The sequence below is a fragment of the Clupea harengus genome, chromosome 22 (genome assembly GCF_900700415.2).
Source record: "Clupea harengus chromosome 22, Ch_v2.0.2, whole genome shotgun sequence".
Classification (NCBI taxonomy): domain Eukaryota; kingdom Metazoa; phylum Chordata; class Actinopteri; order Clupeiformes; family Clupeidae; genus Clupea; species Clupea harengus.
Genome location: NC_045173.1, coordinates 15,862,435 through 15,890,215, shown reverse-complemented (window position 1 = coordinate 15,890,215; position 27,781 = coordinate 15,862,435). Strand labels below are relative to the sequence as shown.

The 27,781-nt window shown below is 41.3% G+C and overlaps 2 protein-coding genes across 3 annotated transcripts; both read right to left on the bottom strand.

Moving 5' to 3' along the window:
• Positions 1–243: 243 nt before the first annotated feature.
• Positions 244–14,133, bottom strand: casq1a (calsequestrin 1a). The gene is made up of 11 exons (XM_031560261.2): positions 13,638–14,133; positions 4,978–5,071; positions 4,570–4,670; positions 4,136–4,247; positions 3,889–3,962; positions 3,337–3,467; positions 3,156–3,201; positions 2,880–2,934; positions 1,829–1,929; positions 1,419–1,493; positions 244–1,327 (listed from the first exon to the last, which is right to left on the bottom strand). The coding sequence occupies exons 1-11, from the start codon at positions 13,872–13,874 to the stop codon at positions 977–979; spliced, it is 1,377 nt and encodes a 458-aa protein (XP_031416121.1). The 5' UTR covers positions 13,875–14,133; the 3' UTR covers positions 244–976.
• A 6,348-nt stretch (positions 14,134–20,481) lies between these two features.
• LOC105889520 (heterogeneous nuclear ribonucleoprotein C) lies at positions 20,482–27,726 on the bottom strand. Of its 2 annotated transcripts, XM_031560047.2 has the most exons (10): positions 27,601–27,725; positions 24,589–24,755; positions 24,157–24,201; positions 23,446–23,711; positions 23,051–23,123; positions 22,867–22,917; positions 22,594–22,760; positions 21,977–22,090; positions 21,578–21,717; positions 20,482–21,247 (listed from the first exon to the last, which is right to left on the bottom strand). In XM_031560047.2, exons 2-10 carry the CDS (start codon positions 24,591–24,593, stop codon positions 21,137–21,139), a joined length of 972 nt encoding a protein of 323 aa, XP_031415907.1. In that variant the 5' UTR covers positions 24,594–24,755; positions 27,601–27,725; the 3' UTR covers positions 20,482–21,136. The 2 variants fall into 2 exon arrangements, with proteins under 2 accessions (XP_031415907.1, XP_031415908.1); XM_031560048.2 differs by lacking the exon at positions 24,157–24,201 and having other exon boundaries at positions 27,601–27,726.
• Between the last annotated feature and the right edge of the window lie 55 nt (positions 27,727–27,781).

Below are 27,781 nucleotides of genomic sequence, written 5' to 3'. Positions count from 1 at the left end.
ATAGATAGATAGATAGATAGATAGATAGATACTGTTATTTATTATTGATAGATAGATAGATCCTTTCCAATTTGTTTCACTTTTTGATACAGATCATATCCATTGCAGTATTGTGACCACATACAGAAAAGGCCCACTTCTGTGTGTGTGTACATACGTACGTGCATTAGTGTGTGTGTCTGGCCTATGTGTATAGGCGTCCAGTTTTTATTCTTTTTCACAAAATGATCAGAGTTCTTTTCATCTCTTCCCACGCTGTTATTTATTTTAAGACTTCACAGTAAGTTCTCTTTGTTTACAAAAAAATAGAATACTGTTGTCATTTTTTTTTTTTTCATCAGTAGAAAACATTTAGATGATTTACAGCACTTCTGCTCAAAAAACAAGTAGGGCATGGTGCGCCATTTCTTTTTCTTTCTTCAAAACCCGTCACAATGATTTAAGAAAGGAAGTTGCTTAGGCCTGTGACTTGGAAGAAATGCTTGCCAGCATCCTCAGGCTCAATCAGAGAAGGACAGGGCAAACATATCCATCCAGGAAATGACACGAATACACATTCAGTTCAATACACATTTACAGAGGACAAAGGAACAATCAGCTATTACTCCCTCTTGTGATATTTGATATTTAATGACTGTATTTGTGTTTAGAATTGTGGGAATTGATACTTTACTGAAATTTAGTGGAGACTCATAATGTTGATATGATAGAAGGTTTGAAAGGCCTATAATATTAGACTATAGACTCAGTACTCTTTCTGTAATTAATTCGGACACTGGATGACATTGCCTGTTTGTTCATTAAAATCTGTTATGAGGGAGGACATTATTAGGACATTATACTACATGAATAAAACATGACCTGACAACATGACTTAGGACAAAAAAGAAAGAGATTCTGAAGATGTTGATCGTAACTGATACAGCAAAATTAATTAAGTAACTGTATTGGTAATGCTGAATATGATGGCAAGATTTTAATAATCGTCGTCATCATCGTCGTCATCATCGTCGTCATCATCGTCGTCATCATCATCGTCGTCATCATCGTCATCATCGTCATCATCGTCATCATCGTCGTCATCATCATCATCGTCATCGTCGTCGTCATCATCGTCGTCGTCGTCGTCGTCGTCGTCGTCGTCGTCATCGTCGTCGTCGTCGTCGTCGTCGTCATCGTCGTCGTCGTCGTCATCATCATCATCATCATCGTCGTCATCGTCATCTGGATCTATATCACCATCCAGCACATCCTCGATCCAGTCCTCCAGTTCGTCAGCAGTAGGCATGTCATCCTCATCGTCCATATCCAACCACACGCTATCCGCCTACACAACAGACACACAACACACATTAGGTTTTGTGGAGCTTCTTTTTTCTCGCACTATGTCACTTTATCAAGTCAGCCAAATCACTTACGTCATCAACCTCCACTACACCAATCTGGGGGGAGGAAAGGTCGATATGGAATATCTTCTCCCAATACGGGACAAGCTGTAAAGAAAAAAGTGAGTCAGAATTTAGTTAAATACAGGTCATATAATTACCTATTAGTTATTTACTTTAAAGTATAAAAAAGCAGAATGAATCTGATGCTGTGCCTTTAATAATATACTGGGTGTGTAAATTTAAGACCCCATAGTCACATGTTAAGGGAATAAAAACACCCTTAGTTAGTTATTATAACCATCACCAAAAAACACACGACAAGGTGATATTTTTCAAGAAAGTATGATGTATGTTGAAATTACAGCTTTGCTGGGTCCAGGTGAATTTTCGAATGCTTTAAGTTACCTTCACTCTTGACTCAAGCCAAGCTGGACTCTTACCAGTGGGAAGTCATCAGGGTCAATCCATACAATGCTGAGGTCAGGGTTGTTTGTGTTATCCTCTGCAACCTCCTTCAAGATCTCCAGGAATTCAAAGCCATCTAGAGGAAGTCAACAGGTCATGTCAATGCTTTCCTAAAATTCAGTAAATGTTATCTTGAAGGGCTCAAATATGAGGTGATTAGTCTGCAGCTGTTTTGTTTGCTGGTTAATTAAGACCATTAAGGAAATCTGTACAAATTTGTACAATAACAGAAGAACATGGATCAGTCTATGGTATATGAAAATATGGAATGTTTTCAGATCCCTTCACAGTTTTCCACATTTAGTAGACTGCATAAAATGCATTCAATTTTCCTGTTAATGTACAAACAAGACTCCACAACCACAGAGCAAAAATACAAAATAAACCTGCAATCTGAAATATCCCATTTACACAAGTATTCGGACCATTATGGTTAGAACTGGTATTACCATTATGTTATGACACTTGCAACTGAGCTCTGATTCCTCCTGTTTCTGTCAGTGGTCCATGAAATGACCCTACAACTTGATGGCACAAAAGGACACCCAAGAGTGCAACATTACCAATAAGGCGTTTATGTCAGGGTGGCTACACGGAAGCCAAAAGTCATGTGACAGTTTGCTCAAAGGTAGCTGGATGGCTCTCACGCTATGAGAAGTAATCCTCTGGTCTTGTCACTGTGAGTTATTGTCTTTGTGGAGTAGTGTGTGCAGATTAATGAAAAAAAAATGCAATCATTTTTTAAGATGATTCTCATAACAAAATGTAGAGAACTTCTAAAGGTCTTATCATCATGATACATGAATCCTTATGGGACGCTAATCTCTCCTCACGTGTTTCCTCTCTGCAAGTTTTATGTGACCTTTCTGGGGAGGAGGGAGATGTGTTGAAATAACTGTCAAATGCAGAGCAGTGGGTTAGGGAAATTATACCCCTGCAGAACAGCATGTGTCGCAGAATTAAGCTCCTAAAATAGATACACGCTCACTCCTGCTGAACACATGTAGTTCCCTAAAGGGCCCATACCTGGGTCACTCTCCTCTGCGAATGCGATGATGTGCTCGCCATCGATGTCATCCTCCTGAGACATGATAAGTATTTGTACAGTTTTGAAATTGTCTTACATATCTGGGTGTAATGCATATATTTACACTGACATTTATGCTTATTCAGTTGGTAATGCTTTTCTAAAACATGGCATGGGGCTGATAAGTGAGGTACAACGTAAGAAAATAGCTAATCAAGAGGAGGAAGTTATAAAATGAAAATGCTGATGATTTACGGATGTCTTGCTGTACTTACCCAGATCTCATACATGTTGTGAGGTTGCAGTTTCCTCAGAGTTGGTCTGAGACAGAATAGAGGCAAGATAGATTATTTACACATCGATTAAAACATCAAACAAGACATTCGTCAGATTTGATTATCTCCATTTAAATACACACACACACATTTCAACACAAATGGACACACAGACACACACCTGTCGTTGTCCTCAATGAAGTCAACAAGCTCATCCTCTGAGTAGGGTTTTCCAGGGATGGTGACGGGGTCATCCATGAAGGGCTCATAAAAGTCAACTTCATTCATTCCGAGGTCGAGACTCTTTGCAACCTGTGAGGTGAGCATTAGAGAAAGAGGGAATAATGTTTTATTTGGAGATATGAATTTGTAAAATGATAGTAAATCATTATCATGTCAAAGGCTTATGATGAAGCAGGAAACATCACACATTGACACTTTTCAGTGGTGTGGTTGGTAGGTACAGAACACATGAACACTTTTAGCCTTAGCCTTTTAGCTTTTAGCCGGTTGGGATACATCTGTGGTGTGGAAAGGTTTTGACGTGGACAATATCAATGTAAGAGTTGCGGGCGCTTCATCATTTCCAAAGACCCTTACACTAATTCTCAGTCGGGTATGACAAATGTGACCTCCATGAAAAATGCAATCATTTTATTTCCATGCATAATATTTCCATAAAAATGCAGTAACACAAGTTAAATACTGTAAAGAGGAAGGTTGCACTGTATACCTTGGGGTCGAAGGTAGCGAAGAACTTGATATGAGGGTGGAATTCTTCAGCTGCATCCTCATAGGCATCAAAATCTGTGTGACAGAAGGTCATCAAGTTCATCAGTGACCGCATGAGGGTCTTTCACAACACACATCACCTATGCTCACTGCACTCTCTATACAAACCAAACCACATACAGGATTGTGTGAAGAGTAAGAATGAGAGCATGTTCTCTTTGTTAGTGGGACATGGCCTTAGTACATACGGTCAGATTTCTCATTCTTGAAGTAGCCCACCAGTTTGATGTCCTCCTCAAGGTTGAAGAAACCTTTCAGCTCATGCCTGTTGTCGATGATTTCCACGGGATCTTCCAGCAGCTAGGAAGAAATGGAGAGAGCTGGATGTAATCTGAGAGAATCTAACTAATTTGGTGTGACTGAAATAATAAAATGTTGCCTTCAACGAATGTTGTACACCACAGTGAGACAGGCCTAATTTTATATAACTTAAAACAAGGGAGAATACATACTTTTAGGTAAGACATTATTACTGTTAACAATGTGTATTACACATAGTATAATCAACCAGCATACAGAAATTACAAGAAAAGGGATATTTGAAATTGTGATGAGGAAGAACAGAAGGGTATAAATCATGACAAGGATGAAGATGCCAGTGGCATGCTTTCTTCTCACATACATCATAGATGAATTCCACCAGTGTGTCTGCAGCAAGTTCTCCATCATACTCAATGACCTCGTCGTCAGCGAAGACATAGATACTGTCTTCCTCATCCAAACCTGTGAGTCGTGAGAAGGACAGATCTCAGCAGAAGCACAGATAGACACTTAAGGACGACACCACTAGGAGGCGTGTTTGTGCTCAGTTTGCCTGTGGCCTGGCAGGACACATTTAAAGCTTGGAGAGTAAATGTACTAATGAGTTCACATTCCCATTCCATCACTGAGGGCTTAGAGCTTGAAAGCTTTTGGCAGTCTCTTCATAACGGTGCTTGAAAACCAGCTGGTACAAATGCATTATGAACAGGAAATAAAAAGAGAATATGGAACATGGTCTGCACTGTATGCTATTAAAGAGGCAGGGTACCTAGTTTCTTGGCAACAGCGCTGTCCTTCTTCTCATCAAGCAGGCCAAATCCTATATCTTCATCATCTAGATCATCCAGGACTTGGGCTGCAAGCTGTCAGGAAAAAGAGTTACAATCAGTCTTGTGATTGTTTCATCGGAGTGGTAGACTGCTCCAAGCCATTGTGATTTTATAATATGCACTGTTACAAAAAAAATATAAGGTACAAAATATTTACAGTATGTCCTTAGAAATCTTTACGTTTTTTCCATTACTTTTCTGGAATGACCCCAGAGCGTGATTTCATCTGAACAAGTGTTAATTTAGACTTCATAGTGACCCCTTCTTGTGCACATGTTGTCAGGGCCAATTATTTTGTTTTCCCCCCACCACACATATTTGTGAGTATGCTGTAAGCACTGTAGCTGGTCCAGATGAAGCCTCCACACCATAAAAGCCCGGTACAAAGACCGCTGCCCCTGCACTTTCTAAATCCGAGTGAAACTTGACCCAAATGATGGACAGCAGCGTCCACCAATGGCAGTATGGCATTCGTGGAAGCCTGGCATTAGGAGATAGAGGCTATGTGCCAACTGAGTTAGAGTAATAGGGTTCTAGGGCGGCGACAGGTGCACTGCAGTGTAAGGAGATGCATCTTGCAAGGAAATGCTTGCTCCCTCTCTCTCTCTTGATTTTGTCTCCACCCCTCTCTCTCTTCCTGTTAATTGCACTCTTTCTCACACATTTTCAGTCATTCATTCCATACTATAAACTGCCTTTTAGATTGTATATAAATGACCACCTTGCCAACACAGAACCATAGTGCTTCAATTGTATCAGGATTTCATTATTGAATGCTTTTTTCATTATTTATGAAATGCATTTGACAGTGCAAACACTAAGCAAATGTAATTGGTTGTACAATACCTGTCTTTTTTTGCAAATTGCAAGAAGCACTGCTATTTGAATGGTCTGTTTCATTGGCAGATTGCATTGGATATTAATTTATATCGCTTTATATGTAGTGTTCACCAATGCACATTCAACTTGGAGAAATTATATTCTGTTCTGCAGTGTACCTGTTGCACAACATCTGATGGATACAATGAAGCAGTCTGGTACATGAGGGTTAATCAGGGTTTGCCAAATAACTTTTTAGATTTGTATTTGGTCCTATTTGATATCTTTTCTCTGCAATTATGTTCCTGCCCTAACTTTCTGACTCTGAACTGTGATTGACTGGATGCCGGACCCACTACCTGCTTCTGTCATGAAATGCTATGTGCCCTCTGGGAATGGAGTGATGCTGATGTGTCTCTCTGTCTGCCAGCCAATGTCTGAGATATCAATGACCTCACCCTGTGTACATCATGGGGCTTCCTGGATTCTATATATTTACTCTCTCTCTCATTCATCTGTTTCATTTACTCTCGTCTTCTCTGTCTTTCTTTTCCTCTCTCTCTGTTTTCCTCCCTCTCTCTCTCTCTTCCTCCCTCTCTCTCTCTTTGTTTGGGGGAAAATGGTGTGTAGAAGAGGCAAACTGTATCCATGAATGATTCAAAAAGACTTCTGTGTAACTGGTGATCTGGCTAACATTGATCTTCACAATGTTTTTTAAATCAAATCAACCCATTCTACCCCCCGCCCCCCCTAAAATCTCCACCACGGATGTTCTAAAGTGGGTATTAATATGAAAAGGTATTTAATGGGGGTCGAGGCTCACCTCTGTCTGCTAAACAGTTTGTGTGCTAAACTCAGCTCGAAGGCTTTAAGCCAAAAAGGCCACAGCTATATAAGGTAGCCCGACAAAAGCCATGAGTCGACAAGAGAGGGAAATATTTGCCATGAAGGCCTGACAGCTTCGGGAGGGAAGGAGGGAAGGAAGACGGGACACTTGATCCAAACCGGCTTACACAAGTCCTCACCCTTCTCATCTCTCTCTCTATCTCTCTCTCTATCACTCGCTACCTCACAGGGAAACTGCTACCAGCAACCAGCTCTCAGTGGCCAGCTCACCCCTCTCCAGGTGGGGCAGTGTTTGGCCCTCTTCAGTGAGCCATGGACTGAAGAATAGGGTCAGGGGTTGTGCTAAACCCAGAGGAATGTCTCTGACCTCAGAGTGGCGAGATGCTTTGTGTGATTTGGGAGACCCTGAACCCTAAAGACCCTGATCTAACTGTCAATCTGGTGGCAAGGGCCCCATATCCTGTAATCTTGCTGGCCCAGTTGAAGATACATTTCCTTCACAACGCAGCATGCATTAAACCTGTTCTTATCATGTCAACGCAACTCATCTGTGTCCCATTCAGGCTCCAATTCATGTCTGTGCCTTACGCACATTTTACATTGCCAAAACATTTTTTTCTTTTTAGATTTTTTTCATGGATGGAGATAAACTGTCGTGCAATTCCACACCTTTTTCTCATTTCGATGGAGATAAAGAAAATAAAAACAGGTTTACTCCGGCTTGTGAAAATGATGAAGAACAAGACATGTGCAGTACAGTTAGAGAGCACCAGTTGATAGCCGCGCCCCCACACCCCTGCAAATGTATCTATAAGGGAAGAAAGATGATCTACTGGGGGCTACTTAACATCTTGAGAAGCACAAACAACCACAGTGGAGTTGCTTGCTATATTTAGCCCCCAGAGTGGGAGCAGACACTGACCCAGGACTATTTTGGCCAGGTGGTGGAGTCCCTGGGATCTGCTGACAGGTACAGTACTGCACCCATCCGTCACCTGCCTCCACCCACAAGGACAGAATTCAGCCAGAGGCTTCCAGCCAGAGGCTCTCAGCCCTGCTGCCAGGCCCCGGGACTGGGCCCAACTGCCCCCCGAAAGGTGCATTAGAGCAAGAGTGGAGGGGCAAGGGGGCAGGGAGCAAAATGATCTCATACAGGAATGCACACAACTTAATTTATGGACCCTGCTGGTGCAAAGAAGCTCTCACACACACGTAGATGTTGTACATATGTACAAGTGTGAGTCTGCACGACAAATGAGACTGGAAGACATCTGTTAGTCAGGCGAATCTTGCCAAGTATGTTCTGCATGATCAAAAAATTCAGCTGCCAATATATGAGTTCCACCCCATTAAATCAGAGAATAAGATGCACTTATGGGATTTGGTGAATGCACATTAAACTTAACTTTCCAAAATCATCATTATTAAATATAAATTCTTGATGGCAGCATTAAGTCAGCACAACGGTGTGTGTCTGAGTTAGAAGAAACTGCTGAGTCTTGATTCCCTGAATGTAGAAAGTATAAATGTTTTTGATTTCACCACTTTCTAAAATTATACTTAATTATGTTACGTACAAGGGGCATCCTATTACAACATGGCCAAATACTTTTCTTATAGGGTATGATTGTAAATGTATGTGGTAATTACAAAATATTTTAAACGTTTTACAAATAAGGAAAGTAGAAATGTGTTTTTCTCCATTATACTTCTTAGTGCTTACCCATACTGTGACAGACCAGACTAATAACTACAGAGTACTTTGTGGATATTTTACAGACTGATTAGACAGATTATGTATGGCCTACAATGAGACATTCTACATAGCTGACAAACAGGTTAATAAAAACATGAAAATGTCATCTGCTCACATGGGTACTGGAGGGAATGCTAACTATAGGGGGTGCAGCAGGTGCGGCTGCACCTGGGCCCGTGGGTCTTGGGGGCCCATAGCCGGGGCCCATAGACACATTTATGTCAATCTAAATAGTCTGAATAGCCAAGTCGCGGGGGAGGGGGCGTGGCGGCGGCGGTTAGTGACATACCCTGACAATTTCACAGTTTTAAGTGTTGTAGGCTGAATATCTGCGCAGGGGGAAGGGGGCGTGGCGGCGGTTACAAACATGGGGTACGGGACTGTAAAATGTTTGGGAACCACTGCCTTGACTAGGGCCCGTCATAATAGCCTGCACCTGGGCCCGTCGTAACTACGTTACACCACTGAGGGAATGTCACAGTGTTGTTCCCCATTTGCCTGCTTTCTCGAGTCATAAGCCTTACTTTTAGATCATCAACTTCACACAAATGGTCCTCTCCATTACTTTTATTCCTTTGAGATGCTTTTAATAACCCAGAAGTTAAGTTAAATGTAGGTTTTTAACCCTTTAACTGGTACTGTCACACCGGTATGTGTAGGATGGTGTAAAATAAATATATAGAATACACTTAAGAGTAGTTTAGTACCCTCCACTTTCCAGTAATGTCCACTAAAATTTCTCCAAAGTATAGTATAATACAGCTTGTGTGTGCTTAGTATACCCTGTACTCACTTGTAACAAGTACAGAGTAATATAGGCTGTACAGGCTGCAAACTTGAAGTGTAACTGAGTACCCTCTCCGTTCCTGTATCTATCGGCTAAGTATAGTGTAAGTGCAGAGGCTTCATACCCTCTACGTTCTTGTAACTATCTGCTAAGTATAGTGTATAGTGTACGTTTAGCTCAGTATCCTCTACTTACCTCAACTTTCTGCAAAGTACAGTCTAGTACGGACAAAGTGGCCTGCAAATTGAACTTTTGCTTAATACCCTCAACTTATCTGTTCTACCTACAAAGTAAAGAGTAAAAATAGAGTAAGTACATTTTCCAAAAAGCTTGTTTACTGATTATTTATGATATCCAGTAAACACAGTTGGTAGCAAATTATTATGGCTGAATCTAATCTAGCTGCTGGATACAGGTTGGATTGATTGGGTTCATCTGTGTGAAGAGAAAATCTTTAATGACTTCAAGCTCACATAACAAGCAGTGTTGACACAACATATTTCTGTGAACTAAATTACTTTAATTAGAAAACGTGATGCACAGTAGTCTAAACCCTCAAAAGGCTCGGTTGCCAACATGTTAACCTAATCATCTGCATTATATGGAAGAGACTTAGGTTAATGCAATGGCTCGCTAATGGATAACAAAGTCACTGTTGCGGAGCGATTACAGAACCTTTTCCAAGTCCCAGCAATAATCTTAGGGAGGTTTTCCTAAATGTGTTTCCAGTAAACCCAGGGAAAGGGGGACAGAGGAGATCACATATTCCGTGTGTACTCTATTTAGCTGAACAAATCCTTGTAAGCTACATAACTGCTTTACTACTACTACTACTACAAAAAAAAAAGATTTACTGTAGGCTATTATTAACAGGAGGCCTAAGTAGTCCTAATTTTCAGTACTAATTTTAATATCCAATTACTTATAGAAGTACAATGAATTAAAAATAATTTATGTTTTCCTTATTTTAAAATGTTTAAAATGTGCAAGGTATCCCTTAATTACCGCCTAATTCTACAATCATACTCTTTAATTATCTTGTTCTTGAGCGGTACTTCACACCTTGTAAAGGAAGGTATTCTGCCATATTAAAAATAGGATGTTCCTGTAGGTAAAATGAAGGTCTACTTTTAGAAAGACAATGAAATCAAAAACGTTTATACTTCCCCAGTTGTAAAATGTTTGTAAATTATCCAGTACTAATCCCTTAGTTCTACAGTAATACCTTGTACTTATTTTTTTGTTACATCTTACTTCACAGTGACTTACCCTGTTACTTACACTATTGGAAAAGTATTTGCCATGTTGTAATAGGATGCCCCTTGTAAGTAATTCAAGTAACATGTCGTTAGGTTTAATTTTAGAAAGCGGTGAAATCAAAAACATTTATACTTGTTAATTGTAAATTATCCGGTACTAACCACTTAGCTCCACAATCGTACCCTTTACTTATCTTTTCTTACACTGTAGACCTACTTCACAGTTACTTATCCTGTTACATAGCCTATAACGAAAGTCGATTTCTAGGATGTCCCTTGTAAGTAATTTTAAGCAACCTAGAATTACGTTTACAATTACAGTGAATTAGAAATCGTAGTTATACATTATTTGTATTTGTAAATCTATTTGTATGTTTGTAAATTACCCAGTTATTACCACCTACTTCTCCAATCATACCCTTTCCTTAGGCCACTCATAACTCATTTTCTGAAGTACTAAACAGGTTAATTAAATGAAATTAAAGTGTTATCTTAATAAATGCAAATTAAGACACAAAGTCCCGCTAATCTCTCTACTGGTGTTCACAGCATACAGTGTAGTAGTCGCAGACAGCTCTGGGGATGCTGGATCCATTCTGACAAAGAGGAAAGGGGCCCAAACACCTCCTAGGTCAGCTAAAAGCGTGATGCTTGACCACTGTTGAAAAACAGGGTGACAGCGTCGCCAAATGATTACGTAACCTTCTGACCAGCAGGAATGCAGCCTGGGTGTTAAGTGACTCTCCTCTCCCCACCCTCCACCCCTCTCTGACACGACACTCCTTTCTACCATCAATCAGGCGAGTGAGAAAAAGCCGACAGCTGAGTGGTGTACAGGGTAATGGGGGAGACGGAACGAGACATTGATGAAGAGGCGGGGGTCCATTATCAGAGGTTGGCTGTCAACTCATGTCTAGGTCAGAGAGCAAACGTAGTATTGAGTATGGCAATTTCCTCTAACCATAAACCTAGTACACAAACGTACATAGCATCAACATGTTCCTCGTTGCCACTCAATGTTATTAAGTTAATCATGTCCATTATTCAACTTTCACAAGTCGCTGCCCAATCTATTCTGCACATGTGCAAAATTGTACACATTGTACGACACTGCCCAATCCATTCCAGGCATGCAGGATTTTTTTTACAGGGAAAGGCAGGTAGTCTAAACCAGAGCAGAAGGAAAATGGTAGAGAAAACAAAAAAAACGTTTCTACCGCTCTGTGTTGGTCAAGATGTTGGGGAGGGACTCTTAAAAATACTGTTCACAGCACCCAAAACCCTGGTAGACCTCCAGGTTTATTTTATTTTGAGAAATGTCCATAGTATCTTCTCCATGGGTGCCACGATCCAGGAGTTCCTCTGAGCGATTTAATAAATTCCTGACCCGTGCCAGCATCAAACAAGGACTCGTCACCTCTACCAAAATAACTGGTCTCCTTGCATGGCACAGTGGCATATATAGTTTTAGGCAGAGTTCAAATCCTGTTTCATGACACAAGTGAAAATGCCAATTGATATCCATCAAGAACAACCATGAAGAACAATCCTTGCTCATCCCTTACATTGATTCATAAGTACTGTCATGTTTTATCATGAGTCTACAAGGTTACATGTTTTTTTACTCCTATGTCAACACTACGTACTGCACACATTACGCTTACCCTAATGACTTAACATAAGGTTCAAAACTGTCTTCATCATGTGTGAGTATGACTTGTGACTGTTTTACACGCAAGATGTATCCCTATTGTTGACAGCTTGCCAGAGCGATAGTTTGGATCTTACGTCTGCACAACTCAGCACTCACAACGGCAGGCAGTTCAGTTGGACTGAGGTGTGTGACGCGTGATGCTGTAACAGAGACCCACGAAGTCTCTGAGATGCGAAACAGATATGAAACACACCCTGACAATCAGCAATTCTCTCTCTCTCTCTCTCTCTCTCACACACACACACACCCACACACACACACACACACACACACACACACACACACACACACACACACACATACATACAAGGTCCCACATCAAAACTAAAAGGAATTCCTATCATATTTCAGCACAGACCTGAAAACATCATCACTTGCACCCTGAGCAAACCTTCTTCGTTGGGGTCCATGGGTCAGTTCAACACACTCATTTCCATTTGGCTGTTACCTCTCATAGCCCAATACTGACCTACGTCTTACACACTCTAATGGAAATAACAGTCAACACGGTAGCACCATTATACATTACACATTATACATTATATATCTGGTCCAGATGGCAGCAACATTCTAAAGATGGCCTTCACACAAGATGGATGCTGAGTTATAAAACCCTGGCAAGGCAAACGTCAAGAACTAGTATTGTGACAAAGCAGCTATAACTGATATATAATATATACTATATATATGTATATATGTGTGTGTGTATATATATATGAACAGAGCAGATATAATATAAAGAATAGACTAGACATAAAGACTTATGTGTCTTGGAGGGTAAGCAGTAGTGGACAGCAGTAGGACATGCAGCTAGATGTTCACACATTCTTCATGCCAAGATTGCTTCAAATGATGCTCATCAGACTTAAACTCCAGGTAACTCAAGCAAGGGGTAACTACAGTGGAACCTAAATGCTTCTGTGTAAAAATCTCCATTTATATTATTAGGGGATCAGGTCACTGATTCACCTAATACTAGATTAGGCTCAAATGTATTGTCATTGTGCAGAGCCCAGATAATTCCCTATAGTTTTACACGGCTTACACAGTTTTTGATCTATACCAGTATTCCATAGTATACTTAGTAATAGCGTTGTCAAAACCACAAAGTCTACACTTAAACATTGTGACTTGAGACATGAGGCCTCTCCTAGACAGAGACATCTCAACCATATAGATCACTCCCACTTTAGCAGCGACAACATTTCAAATAAGTGCAAGGTAAAAAAAAACTCATTCAGGTATCTGTTTGGTTTGAATGCATCTCTCTACAATCTCCTGTTTGGCCACTTCACTTCCAGATCCTGCACATGTGTATTTTACAGTTGTGTACTGGTACACCAAGCCTCAGCTCAATCAATGAGCCATCCACCCCCCTCCCCATCTCCCCCCTTTTTGATCAGGTCCCGCCAACCCACCTCAAGGGCCTGCTCCTCGATCTCAAACTGTTTCTGGGCGATGCGGTTGTTCCCGACATGCTCATGGTAGTACACCACAAACACGTCGTATTTCTTCATCACAGACTTAAAATTTTTGACGTTGAGGTCGTGGACGCGGTCCCGTCCATCGTACTCAGGTACGTCCAAGCCCTTCTGGCCCCAAGACAGCTGCCCGAAGGCCACGACGAGCCCCAGCAGCACCCAACCCCACTTCATTCTGAACGTCTTGGTGGGGAGCGAGAGTAGTGTTCCACTGAAATACCACAGACAAGTGGAAAGAAAGAAGGAAAGAAATGATCCCCCGCTACCCAGAGCAGAGCAAGTCCTGAGCCCCCCGTGTGAAGTCCCCCAGACACAGACACAGAGAAGTTGTAAGGGAGCAGAGGGGTCTTGAAGGGGTGGGTTTTGGTGTGTGTGTGTGTGTGTGTGTGTGTGTGTGTGTGTGTGTGTGTGTATGAGAGTGTGTGTGTGAGAGTGTGGGAAAGATGGGGGAGGGAGAGGGAGTGGGTGGCAGTTGCAGAGACAGGGATGATGAAAATGTGGGAGAGTGAAAGGGAGAGGGGTAGAGAGACAGAAACATAAACCTAAAGTGGGGGAAAGAGAGAGCAAGTGAGGGAGTAAGAGAGAGAGAGGGGGAAAGAGAGAGCAAGTGAGAGAGTAAGAGAGAGAGGGGCAGTTAGAGAGGGAGACAGAAAGAGAGAGAGGGAGATCATGTGAAGACCCAAAGTGGGCTGGGCAAGGTTGGCAGCTGACACCTCTGCCACTATAAGGCGAGGGGGAGAGACGGCAGTGATGGAGGCGTAAGAAAGGCACCTCTTTGACTGACAGAGAGAGAGAGAGTGAGCAAAGGCCAACAAAAAAAAGAAACAAAAGGTGAATGATTAAAGCTAGCACAAAAAACACACCTAGAAAGTAGACATCTGAGATTCCCCTTCCATGTTAAGTTTTCAAAATGCACCGATTCAGGCTAAAAATACAAGGCGGTGTGTGGGGTGCAAGGAGGGGCCGGCCTAGTGTCCAGTTAGCTGGCTTTGGCACAGGCACGTGCTAGAATGTGGCACTAGGTCGCACAGGGACAGGGGGGGCTGCAGATCAGGCTGTGTGTGAGCAAACGATCTCTGATCTCTGAATGGATGACAATGAAAAGGAAGAGTCTTCTTTGATTGGTAAAATATAATTATTTACGTGTTAGTCTACTCCAATATATCCATGTCCCCTGTTTTATCTTAAGGTATATGTATATATTCGTACACTAAACAAGAACATGCAAGTCTTTGATTAATTCAGTGTATTTGTGATTGTGTGTCTGTGTGTGTCCATGAGTGTGTGTGTGTGTGTGTGTGCGTGTATGTATGTGCATCTGTGTGTGTCTGTGTGTGTCCATGTGTGTTTCTGTGGTGGCTAGCTAAACGGCTAAACGGCTGCCAGATTAGTTTTCAAATTGAAAGTCGAGAGGTGAGTTATTAATAAAAGTCTGAAAGGCGATCTTACAGCATCTTCTCCTACCTCTTTATTTAGTGTCCTGTGGAGTTAATGCCTATTTTGTCATCAGAGGCAGATTTGCCGTTGATGACGTAGAGGGAGCTGCTGACCCAACAAGCATACCAGTGTGTATTCGTTGTGAGATCACTCTATTGCGCTCCTAATCGATTCTATGCGCATAATGTGTCTGTGTGTGTGTGTGTGTGTGTGTGTGCGTATGTGTGTTTATGTGTGGATTGGAAAGTGACTGAAATTTCATTGAGGGAAATACTTGGAATGACCAGGTGAAAAATACCTTGCATATGCAGTGACATTTTGACATTATTGTGCTTGAGGTATGACTGAGGAGTCAATTAATCAGTGAAGTTGGTTCAACCAGACTGCTGCACAAGTTATACTAATTGTTCCAATTATTAGCACTCCCATCTGGGTTTTCAGCCTAAATTATGGCATGTTGCCTGGAACCTCACAACCACCTATAGCTTAAGATTCATTGACTATGGGCCCTCGGCAACTGTCGTGCTGCATCCAAGTTGACAGGGTCTTATGTGAAGGGCAAGACAGCCCTCAAGTGGTGAAGGACGGTACACTTCACTTAAAATCAGAGTAAACATGTCAGCGAGGCCATACTCTGATCAACCCTTACGCATCATTCACACATACTATTTTTTCTTTTTTATTCTTTTTTATTCTCCTTTCTCACTTGCCTCTCGCTGCGGGTTTATGGTTTGAGTGTTGTTCTAATACAACTGGAGTTTTTTTTTAAGTGAAGAACCACAAGAGGATCACACTCCTAGTCTTGAGCAATTGTGACATTGGCTCTGACAAGTGTACACAGTCTGGTGACAAATTATTGCACTACCAGAGCAGGGGCGTCACTCTCTACCTTTAAGAAGCTTTTGAAGACCCAACTCTTCAGAGAGCACTTCCCGTCCTAACTGGCACTTCGACTAGTGCGTAACTTGCAATTACAGCAGTTACATTTCTGCACTTCTTTCTTTCTTTTTTATTTAATTTTGTTATATTTCTTATGTAAAGTAGTATTTATTTATTGTTACACCAGGTTCTATTGCTCGTAGCTTGAATATTCTCTCCCTTGTACGTCGCTTTGGACAAAAGCGTCTGCTAAATGACTAAATGTAAATGTAAATGTATTGCATTTAAAGCAGGGGTCTTCAACCTTTTTCAGCCCAAAGGCCCCTGGGCTGAGAGAGACACTGAGCAGGGACCCCCAACGCCCCAAATTTAGGCCTGATATTCATATATTTTATTTGGAAGTGTCAGTCACACACACACACACACACACACACACACACACACACACACACACACACACACACACACACACACACACACACACACCCCTACACATGTTTGAACAGAATTACACATCATCTGTAACACACAACTCGTTTCAATTTATTCTGTTTATTATTGACATTTTCTCCCTTACAGTTAACCATCACTATGGTATTTTCTTCAGGAAATGTATTTAAATTCTTAACTTTTGCATTGCATGCACTGGTATTTCCAGGAAATACATGTTCTAGTTATGTATGTTACCCCAGCTAGACAGTTCGACTCCATATGGATTGTGTGTGTGTGTGTGTGTATGTGTGTGTGTGTGTGTGTGAGTGTGTGTGTGTGTGTGTGTGTGTGTGTGTGTGTGTGTGTGTGTGTGTGTGTGTGTGTGTGTGTGTGTGTGTGTGTGTGTGTGTGTGTGTGTGTGTGTGTGGACCTGGACCTAGACTGATGAACCTTAAATTGTACATAGCCTCTTTTAGTTATTTGCAAGAGTTTGCAGAGCCAGTTTCCTCTTGGATGCCAAATCAGCCTATTATTAGTCTATTATTCTAGACTAACAAAAGTCCACAATGCAGTTTAACAGTCTGTTTCAATAACCAGTACCACTAATTATTTTATGACCTTTTTCAATAACAACATTTTTACGACAAGAAATACAATTCTGTCCCCTCTCCCTCCATGACCCTGTAGTCCTCTCAGGATGCACAACCCCGCCCCCCTTTGTAGCCATCTCCTGCTTTGTGGGCATCAATTATTAAAATTTTCAGAGTACTAGACAGCAGTTTGGAGGATACCATGGCTGCTGCTTGTTGGGACAAGGTTTGAGGAATCAAGGTATATATAAAGCTGCATCACCTGACCTCTCCTAATTGATAGTTAACAAACCATGGCTCTAACATACGAATTAAGGTCTGAGACCTTGGTAAAAGTTATCTGAGAGCTCAAATCTGGGTGCCCTTTGCATGGTGCTCCTTTTCCTTTTTTCCCTTGTTCAAAGCAAAAACACCATTCTTTCTTAATGTTGACTTCATTATATCCATTTGAGTAAAGATTCCCATAATGATTAAGATGGTGCCTGGCACCTGTGTGGTTCTCCTGGGCAGTGTGTTAGGAGCGCATGGTGCCTGTCACTGGTGTGGTTCTCCTGGGCAGTGTGTTAGGAGCGCAGACAGACAGCAGCACACCTGCGACTGACTCAAATATCAAAATGCAACAAGAATACCAGTTTGTGTCTAGTGTGGTTTACCAAAGGAGCCTAGGATCATTCTATGATGCTACTTTTTTGGGTCGATGTTTGGAGCTGTAGCGTAATGCATGATGCTTTCCTGTTTCTATGTGTGTGTCTGTTAGCATGTGGAATGTCTCACATGCAGTGACATGGGGACTGGTCACTCAATTCATCAGTGAAGAAGGTTCAATCCAGACTACTGCACAATGGAATTCAAGTTTTGGACTAATTATTCCTGCACACTGACATATTGGTGCTTTAAGGCCTACAATCTCACATGTCTGGCTACCAAGAGAAACACCCATAGCAAAAGACACATTGACTAGGTGGCTTCTGAAACTGTTTTGCTACATCCAGGTTGCCAGGGATATGATATTTATTTACGAGAGTTTGCAGAGCCAGCAACCTATGTAGGTCAGAGACCCTACCAATCCCATATCTATTTCAGTAAAGATTCCTATAATGACAAAGAGGGTGCTTGTCATCTGTGTGTTTCTCTTGGGCAGTGTTACAGGAAGCACACCCACGGCAAACTCAAATATCGAAATGGTCCTGAGTACATTTGAAGACATTATGACTAGAATGAGAGTTTTGGAGGAATAATCTGAAGAGCTGTTGTCAATTAACCCTCTGAAGTCCACGCTCCCTGTGCAGGGATATGGTGGTTTTTATGGGGAATTGCTTTTAAAGCTCAGCCAGTTTTTGTCGGAGAGACATAGAAATTACACCCCCAGAAACCTTGAACCCTTTTCTTTTCAAATTTACACAGTTTGAAACAAATATATAAATAAGCACTTTGTAAGGAGAATAGGACTAGTCTCTTGCACTTTTCAGTCTCTGAGTGAGGTTTCAGCTCCTAACGACCCGCCCATTAGCAAATGACAGCTATTCATATGATAAGGTTATGGTAATTCAGTGATCTCTATTGGGCCATGGTGTGTCAAGAAATCCTGTGGGGGGTACGGGCCACAAAGACATTCCAGGGCCATTAGGTAAGGGCCATTGTTCTTGTCTGAGGTGTCCCAGGTGTGTTTACACCTAACTCATCAATATGCATTTGTAGGGACACTAGTTTTGAAAAGGTACAGGTCACTCTAAAATTATAAATATATAGTAGTGAAACCACACACACTTTCTAAATGCTAAACTCACCTTTGTAAAACTAACACTTATGTTTACAAAGTTCAGAGTTCAAAAGCCTTGCTCCAAAATCTTTACAATGTATTTTTTGTACAAAGTCTGAGCACCTCTGAAAGTATGTTTTTGGAAGGGTTTGTTTAGATTTGATTTAAATTCAATCTTTTTTTACTACATTCCTTTCATTCCCATGTTATTATTGCTGAGGTATTCTAGAATATAATCATACATGCCACTTTTGCCTCAATGTTTTTAGTTAGGTGAAATAAACTAAAATATCAAGGCATGGCAGACTACCTAAGAGAGTGAAAAACAGGCTCGGACTCAGTAGTGTTAAGCAAGGTAAAGCTGTCTGAAGGCATTTCATACACTAAATAAGTGATTATAATTTCAGGGCACGAATGTGTATCGAATAGTCTAAATCTTTGCTCTAGAAGCCCGGAGGTCTTGGCATGCACAATTTATTTTATGTATGCTTTTTGTGCAAACCATAAGAAAAAATGCACCACAACGTTTTTGTGCACAATATTTGTAGTGTGTTGAGACACCACAGAGGAAATATGGGTCACCTAATGCATGCAAGTGTTTCTAAACGTATTGTCTGTGGACTGTAAGAGTGTTACTTAATGATATAAGGCTAGGCTTGTGAGTGGAGTGGATGGTATCCTTAACAGTTTGTCACCCGCAGAGAGAAAAGTGGCTTTTTCACCCTCTGGTTTGGGTTACTGATTTAGACAAATCCCTTATCTACAAAAAAGTCTTCACAAACATTGGAGAATGTTACTATCCTGAAACATGTACAGCATACACCCATCAAGCGAAAATCGTGTCAATATCAATATAGTTTTTATACAATCTAGAATAATTAAACGTCTGCCTTTGAGTGTTCTCTTGCTGGCACAGGCACTTTCAGAGCGCCAGTAAAGGGAGCCTACTTCATTAGGTTCTATGCTCACTTCCATTCTGGTACTAAAGTTGCAGTAACTCTATTCAAGAACAACGAGAAGCAGTGTTCAGTGTATTCGGATAGACCCTGGACCAGTGGCAACACTGCCAATGCCGTTGTGCCGACACTTTGGAGCCGGGCGATGAGATTCCCACTTGTCTGTGGGAGGGCGCTTGGCTTTACTACGACATCATGAGCTGTACCAGCTTCACAGGCATCCTACTCTTTCCCTCATGAGGAGAGAAAGCCATTGTTTTAGTCATGTAATAATTTACACTTTGTCTCCTGGTGAGTTGTATTACTTGGAAATGAACATGGACAGAACAAACACTTAAGAACACTAATTACAACTGTGAAATTGAGAGAAATGGAACATTATCCAGATTATCTATGCAGGTTTCTTAATGTTCTGGAACAAGTGTTATCTTCATATCTCATTTGAACTCAAAAGCATCCTCACTTCAGACACCGTTTATAAACTGACAATAGACTTCATGCACAATGGTTTGACAGGCTATACAGATTCTACAAAACCTGCCAGACGGTTATTGTAGAATGACACCTCACAGCATAACAAATCAGTGACAGACCTTCATTGGTTTTACAGCGTGGCCTCATTTCCTTAAGACTAATTGAAGAGAAAGAAATGCACATTTATTACTCATTTCCTTAATAATCAATTTTAGCTCAAAATTATTTCAAGTCATTTTAAGATCCAGAAGGGAAACTTTGGACATTTTATTGAAATATTTCTTTACAGTACAAGTGAAACCAGATAATATATAAAAAGACATGAAGCTATGATGACACTAACTTATGCACCATTTTCTGAAAACACAAACATAAAAAAAAGAAACAGGATAGCATTTTCATTCAAGACATTGACAACAGAGATTTTGTTTTACACCATTAAAATATATGCCTAGGAACAAGCCTCTTGCTGACCAGTTCCGGTTTCCACAGCACACAACCACTTTCATTCCCTCTGCTGGTCAAAAACAGAATAACATGCTCACACACGTTCTTCCCATTATTCTCTCTCTCTCTCTCTCTCTCACACACACACACACACACACAAACCAACGAGTGTGAGTCCTACTGGTAGTAAAAGACAGTAGAGAGATGCCAAGACATGTAAAAGCAAATGGAATGGGGAAAGACAGGAGAGATTCATTCCAAGGACTTCAAGTCACCTTGAGGAGTAGGTGTGTGTGTGCGTGTGTGTGTGTGTGTGTGTGTGAGTGAGTATGAGTGTGTCAGAGAACATGCATGTGCACTACATTAGTGTTAATGATAAAACAGGAATCGTGAAACTCCACTTTAATTGTAATTTGTTTGTGTGTGTGTCTGTGTGTATTCGTTCACGCTCCTTCTGTAGCTTTAGGAGTCGTCTCCATTGACACTGTCTCCATCATCCTCCCCTTCCTCCTGTTCCTCCACCTCCTCGCCTTCCTCCTCTTCCTCCTCATTCTCTCTTCCTTGGCTTTTCACCTGGGATAAGGAGAGCAGGTGTTGACAAAACACTAACAGACAACACCACACAAGAGGCATTTTACAATCAATCATTCATTTTAGCAGACACTTTTATCCAAAGAAAATTACAGAATAGACATACATAGTCATCAGTATATGTTCCCCCAATGTATCAGTCCTATGACCTTGGTGTTGTCAGCACCATGTTCCACCATGATTTACTAGGAACACTATGCCAGTGTTAGCTGTTTGCCTTTAGGCATAAGAGATAGAGGGGAGTGTGACCCCCCCCCCCCCCCAAGTTATTTTAACTGTCCAGTGTCCAATTATGTAAGATAACATCCTCACCTCCTCCTCCTCCTCTTCCTCCTCCAGCAGGTTTCCCTCCTCCTCGGAGTCGTTGAGCTCCTGAGGCTCGCGCTCCTTCTTACTGCTGGAGTGTTGCAGGGAGGACACCTCTCCTGCCTCCGCCTTGGCACCCTTACCTTCTGCTCCACCCAGACACAGAAAATAAATAAATGAATACAAAACAAACACACAATGCTTTTTTTGTTTCTTAGGCCTAATGCTGCATCCTGTAAAATAATATTGTAGTGCTATTCTTTTAGCATCTTATAATTTATTATTTTTGTGACAAGTGTCAACAGGTCGTGCTGTGTAACACGCTCTTTTTTGGTATGCCATGATTGAATGAGCATGTTTGGTTGACGGGGATTTCTGCTCAGTCATGAGTGGAATGTGGTGTACCTGACTTCTTGCCGTGATCCTTCTCCATACGGTCCAGGCTCTCGAGCAGATAGTCCACCTTGTGTTTGATCTGCGTCAGCTCTTTTTTGATGGTCTGCACATCATCTGCTTTCACTGGGAGGAAATAACACAAAACAGAGGAAGGACGTTCAGAACAGCATAAACCTTTTTTTGTTTTAACTTCCACATATCACACACACACAAATAATAATAATGAGGAGCCAACGCACACACAAAGAATAGAAAAGTAAGGTAAGGTATTTGTGTAAAAACACATACAAGTAAATCATAGAAAAGCATAGTAGAGAAGAAGTCCATAAAGCAGAAACCAAATTTTCACATAAGCACAAGTAATGTGTAGACAGGGGTAGACAGATGGAGGAATACCAAACCCAGCAAAAGAAATTCAAACAGTAGAAACATAATACATATTTTTGCTACACATCAGTATTAAAAAAAAAAAAAAATCCAGACATAGCCTACAATATAATAATTTAATTCCAAAATTCCAGCACAATGCCGGAAAACTTTAATCCATATGCATATAGAGATAAGTCGTCTATAAATCGGGGATAGAAGTGAGTGTGTAATGCGGGCTGGTGAGTAGGCCTACTGACTGTTGCGTGAGGAAGTCCTCTGGCTGCTCTTGGACGTGGAGGAGAAGTTGGACTTGGTGCGGCGGGTGCCCCCGCTGCTGATACTAACACGTGGCCGCTTGGAGGGGATGACTGCGCGCGGGAGGGGCGGCGGTGGGGGAGGCACACGGGACGGGTACGAGTACACCCTTAGAACAGAGAGTAGAGAGTTCGAAACAGAAACAACCTGAACGGGACCATGAGGGAACAAATATCAGTGCAATGTAATCCAAGTGGGTGGCCCATGGGCCTTACCTGTCGTAGTAATCTCTCTGGAAGTCATAGTCCAACTCAAATGTTGGACTACTGCATATGTGTGTGTGAGAAAGAAAGAAAAAAAGAGAAAGAGAGAAATTCAGTTAGAAGACAAACAAAACCCTGGTGGTATGATATGGACTAGAAGGGGGCTTCACTTGACTGCTTTTTTTTCTCCACACACCTGTACATGTCTCCTGCAGAACGCTTTGTGGTCTTTGACCGGTGTGGTTTGGGCTCACCTGCCAAGTTAATATCTGGAGGAAAAAATTTAACAAAACACATAGGCCTACATCATTAGTCATGCTAGCCAAGTTAAAATGTATTGAAAACATTTCAGTTCTAATCAAATGAATCTGCAACAAATGCAATTCCCCAAAGGTCTCGTCATCCAGGCATGGTTCTGATTCACCCAGAAAACACAGACATTTCTCTCATATTCATAATGTTTCATAACTACTTAAATGTATATGTTTATCTAGAAACAGTTGTTTCTGTTGCACTTCTGGTTAGATGCTAACTGCATTTTATTGACTGCATATTCAGCACGTCACCACACGCCCCCTTGCATCTCCTTACCCAGCACCTGCCCCACGACCATGCGGCCGTCCTCAGTATTCACGGCGGTCCGGGCGTTCCTCTCGTTGGCGAACTGCACGAAGGCGTAGCCCTTGTGCACAGAGCAGCCCACGATCTTGCCGTACTTGCTGAAGATGGCCTCCACGTCGGCCTTGGTCACCAGCATGGTGTTGAGGTTGCCGATGAAGACCCGCGAGTTGAGTGAGCGCTGGTCCGTCTTGTTGGTCACGTTGCTGGCCATCAGGCTGCTGACGGAAGGCGAGCGACTGGATGGATAGGTGGAGCGGAGGGGACAAGGGACGCAAGCCAAGGGTTTAGTCAGCCACAGAGGACACACATCCCCCCCCCCCCCAGACACCTACAAACATGGACTACACAAGCCAGACACACAGCCCTGCCCCTGATGGGAATACAGGGGTGGCATGAGTAAAGGCCTCTCCTGCAGGTCAAAAGGGGAGCTGGAGGAATGAGGGAGGACACCCACTTGTCATTCTCATTCTGAAATTACCTTCAACTAAATCATAATTAACATCACAGCTGCTGTTAAGTCAAACTTTGACCTAAATAATCAAAATTCCCCTTTAGATCCTTGTTAACATCAATTTTTAAAGCCTTGTGTATTTATATGTAGACTCCTGAGAGCACTAGTATGAACTCATGGAATCAAGCAAATTGTACCTTTGCAGGACACCTCAAAGAAATATAACAAACCTTGGCATCAGTGGGTCTAAGTCCATCTCTTGGCCTGGCACTTCCCTAAACAAAACTCACATTACTAAAGCCTGACCAGTAAGGGGGAGAACCATGACTCATAGCAACCCATTAACTACATTAATATAACAGACCACTGATTATGTGCGTCCTATTCCTATTGTGCATTCTAGATCCTATTCTAAACTCGGCTCCATATACATTTACTGGCCTGCTAAATATAGCCATCAGAGGATGTTAACTGTGGAATAGGGGTTTTTAGGGGGAGACAAGAGTAACCCTGTGTGCGTGTGTGTGTGTGTGTGTGTGTGTGGAGGGGGGGGCAAATAACTTCCAGTGTGTGTGTTCTTAGTCTCTGTGAGGGTCATAGCAGGGGTGTCAGAGAAGGTTAAGATGTTGACAGAACTTTGGGGTTTAATAACCATCACTCACTCCATAGTGCCTGTGTGCAGGGAGGTCGTCTGTCCTGCCTGTAAGTTCTTTGTCACTGAGGACGGGACCAGTGTATGCAGGCAGGGGTCTTGGGGGTGTGCTCAGCCAAAACTACAACTCCCAGTAGTACCTTCTCAGAGAGCAGCTCTTGGCCCCCACGAATTACACTGAGGCGACAGAAAAGACACCTCAATACAACTACATGGGGTTAGGCAACTCGTGATCGTTTTCTTCAAAACGTTGCTCTCACAAAAACCCCAAACATTTCACACCCACGTTTCAGCCAAAAACACAGAAGAGAAAAAAAAAAAAAAACTCATACAGCGCCATCCAATTCCTCGTACATGTCTATCTCTTGGTTGCAGCTGAATATATTTACTGACTGGCCTTTTGACAAGGAGATAAAAAAAAGGTTCCTACCACAAAAAACAAATACAGCTCCACTCAATTCCTTATGAATATCTAATTATCCTTAAGGTGCTGCTAATTTGTTAACAGACTGGCTTTTTGGCAGGAAAAAAAAATTGACAAAAAAAATACCAGTATAATGCGGGCTTCTCTGCAAAATATTTTCTTCTTTTTTTTTTAAGCACAACTGAACAAATAGCTACTAGAGTGTGTGTGTGTGTGTGTATATATATATATATATATATATATATATGTACACACTGGTATATATCTCAGGTAAAAAAAATTTTTTTTTAAAAAGGCATTTCTACACTAGTACAAACTACACAGTGGGGTGTGCCTTTAATGGGGAGCCTTTAGCTAAAAAAGGTTAAGGCCTATAATCTGTGTTTCTGCATCATCTGCCATCTGAAAAGGAAAGCATTGTTAATGTGAAGACAGCAAACAGTTGTAATACTTGAGACTGCCCCTGCACTCATGCTGCAGATGATTGTTCTCCCTTTGGTGTAATATTCTATGGGCAAACATAGTTTTGATTATTGTTTCATGGGTGGCACACCGCAGAAATGTAGATTATTTGAATACACTAAGGTCATTTAATTCTTGGCTGTGATTGTGACTCATGACCTGAGTCCATTTCTTCTCTTCTCATTTTCTTCAGGTAGTATGTATGAGAATTAAGACACTCATGGGAATTGTGGTTGACTGTGGTCATAGTAATACAGGCATGGCCATCCTTGCCAACTTCACCCGGTCACTGACATAACATCTGGCGAAAAAACAGTGATCACAAGATTACCTTGTTCACCCAAAGAGATACAAATATTTGATTTGGCTCATTCATTTTCTATCTTCATTAGATGATCAGTGAAAATAAGTTTAGTGAAATTCACCAATTAATTTGAAGAAGCTACTACTCATACATTTAGTACATATTGGCATCATCTTTTGATATAAGTCCTGGAACCAAATCCATCCATTGCTATGTAATGTTTTATTATTTTAACAGCCTACCAACTAGTAGTGAAGTGGCACATTGGAAGATAAATGCCAATAAGCAAAAACAGGAACCATACATCTTTTCGCTCAACATTCTATACATGCCTTCTCCAAGGCATTAGCTTTTTGGGCAATATGCAGCTCTCAAACAAAAGGTAGATGTGTGAAATTCTGAAGCTTTCAAACAGCATTCTGAGTACCTCTGTGGAATGTTGCAACACCACTGGTTACTGTACATACTTAAATGTAATACTTAGCTATATTATTATTAATACCCCTTACATATAGGCTGCTTATTTAACAGACCCTGTACTCTACTGTTACATGCAAGACAAAGAGGCACCTAATACTTCAGCCAACACAAAATAATGTAGGTCTCGATAAACAAATCTAGGACAATGTCAGCATCTAGACAAAGCATTAGATAACAAATAGCCTCAATAGTATGCCAATTTAGATTTCATGCGTGCAGATGCACAATAACGGTACGTTATTACAAAGCTTTCTCACTAATTTACTTATGCAAGGGGTGTTAAGAAAAGGTCAACGGTCACCAACCTTTTTAATAATACTACCCAGCAACACCAAGTGTAGGAGTTTTCCCATTACTAAGTACATTATTATTTGTACTGAACAGATGCATACCAGAGGAAAATGCGCAAAGAAGAACGTTGACAAATAGCCTAATAGCTGATTAAAGCCAATTATCTAGCACAGTCTATGCTAAACAGCCATGTTGCTACTAGTGCCATGCCAGGTGAAGGCTGGGGTACTTAGCAAACATGAGGGTCACGTTGATACAAGCAGGGCTATCAATTATGCCCCATCTCTGGATTTCTGTCATCAGAATATAAAGCTAACCACTTGTTTTCACTGAACTGTTTGAAAGGACAGCAAAGGAGGACAAGCGTCTCTCGCCTGCAGGATGCAGTTCACGCTTTCCTTAGATCGCACAGTGTTAGAGGTTACATTCAGCCTGCAATTAAATAATTGAGCGTGCTCCTGTATACTGGAAACATGTAAATTTATTGAGGTCAATAAAATATCTCTGTAAATTCGAGTCCATGTTTATGTTAGAAATTGTTCCTCGAAAAGCCAGAAATGCTCTTGATGGAAAAACATTTCCCTCACCAAAAACCCATCTGCAACCAGTCAAACGTAGGACAAAATCGCCCATGTGGAACAAAACAAGAAAGTCAGTTCAGTCCAAGGTATGGTTCCTCAAAAGTAAAGCACTACTGATAAAGAACAATACTTTAAAATGCAAAAACACCGCACATGAAATAGGAAAACGTTCTTCAGCTTGCTATAAAACGATAGCTTCCAGATGCAACAACTATGCGTACTGATCAGTCATTCAAGATTAAAAAAGAAAAAAAAAACTCAGTCCCAGCTCACGAAAAACGTATAAAAATCACACCAAACAAAAACAAGCCTGCAAATGTAGTGCAGGCTAGCGTGCTTATTGGATTATATGAATAGCTAATAGTAGCTAACGTAGATAGCTAGCTTCACATTCTTAAAAATAATGCATAAAAAGATCCCAAAGATATTGCCAAGCCAGAAAAACAAAAATGTGTAAAAACCTTGAATAAAAATACTCACCAAAATCTTAAAGTTTAAAATGAATATTTCGGAAGGATCTACAAATTATGTAGTGGGCACAAGTATCGACTCTGTACATTAAATGAACGCCATGCGTTTTCCCTTTACGAAATGGCGCAGGGACAGCGCACAGGCAGGCCTTTAATCTCCGCCCCTTCTCTCAAAGTCGATGCCTGGTTGG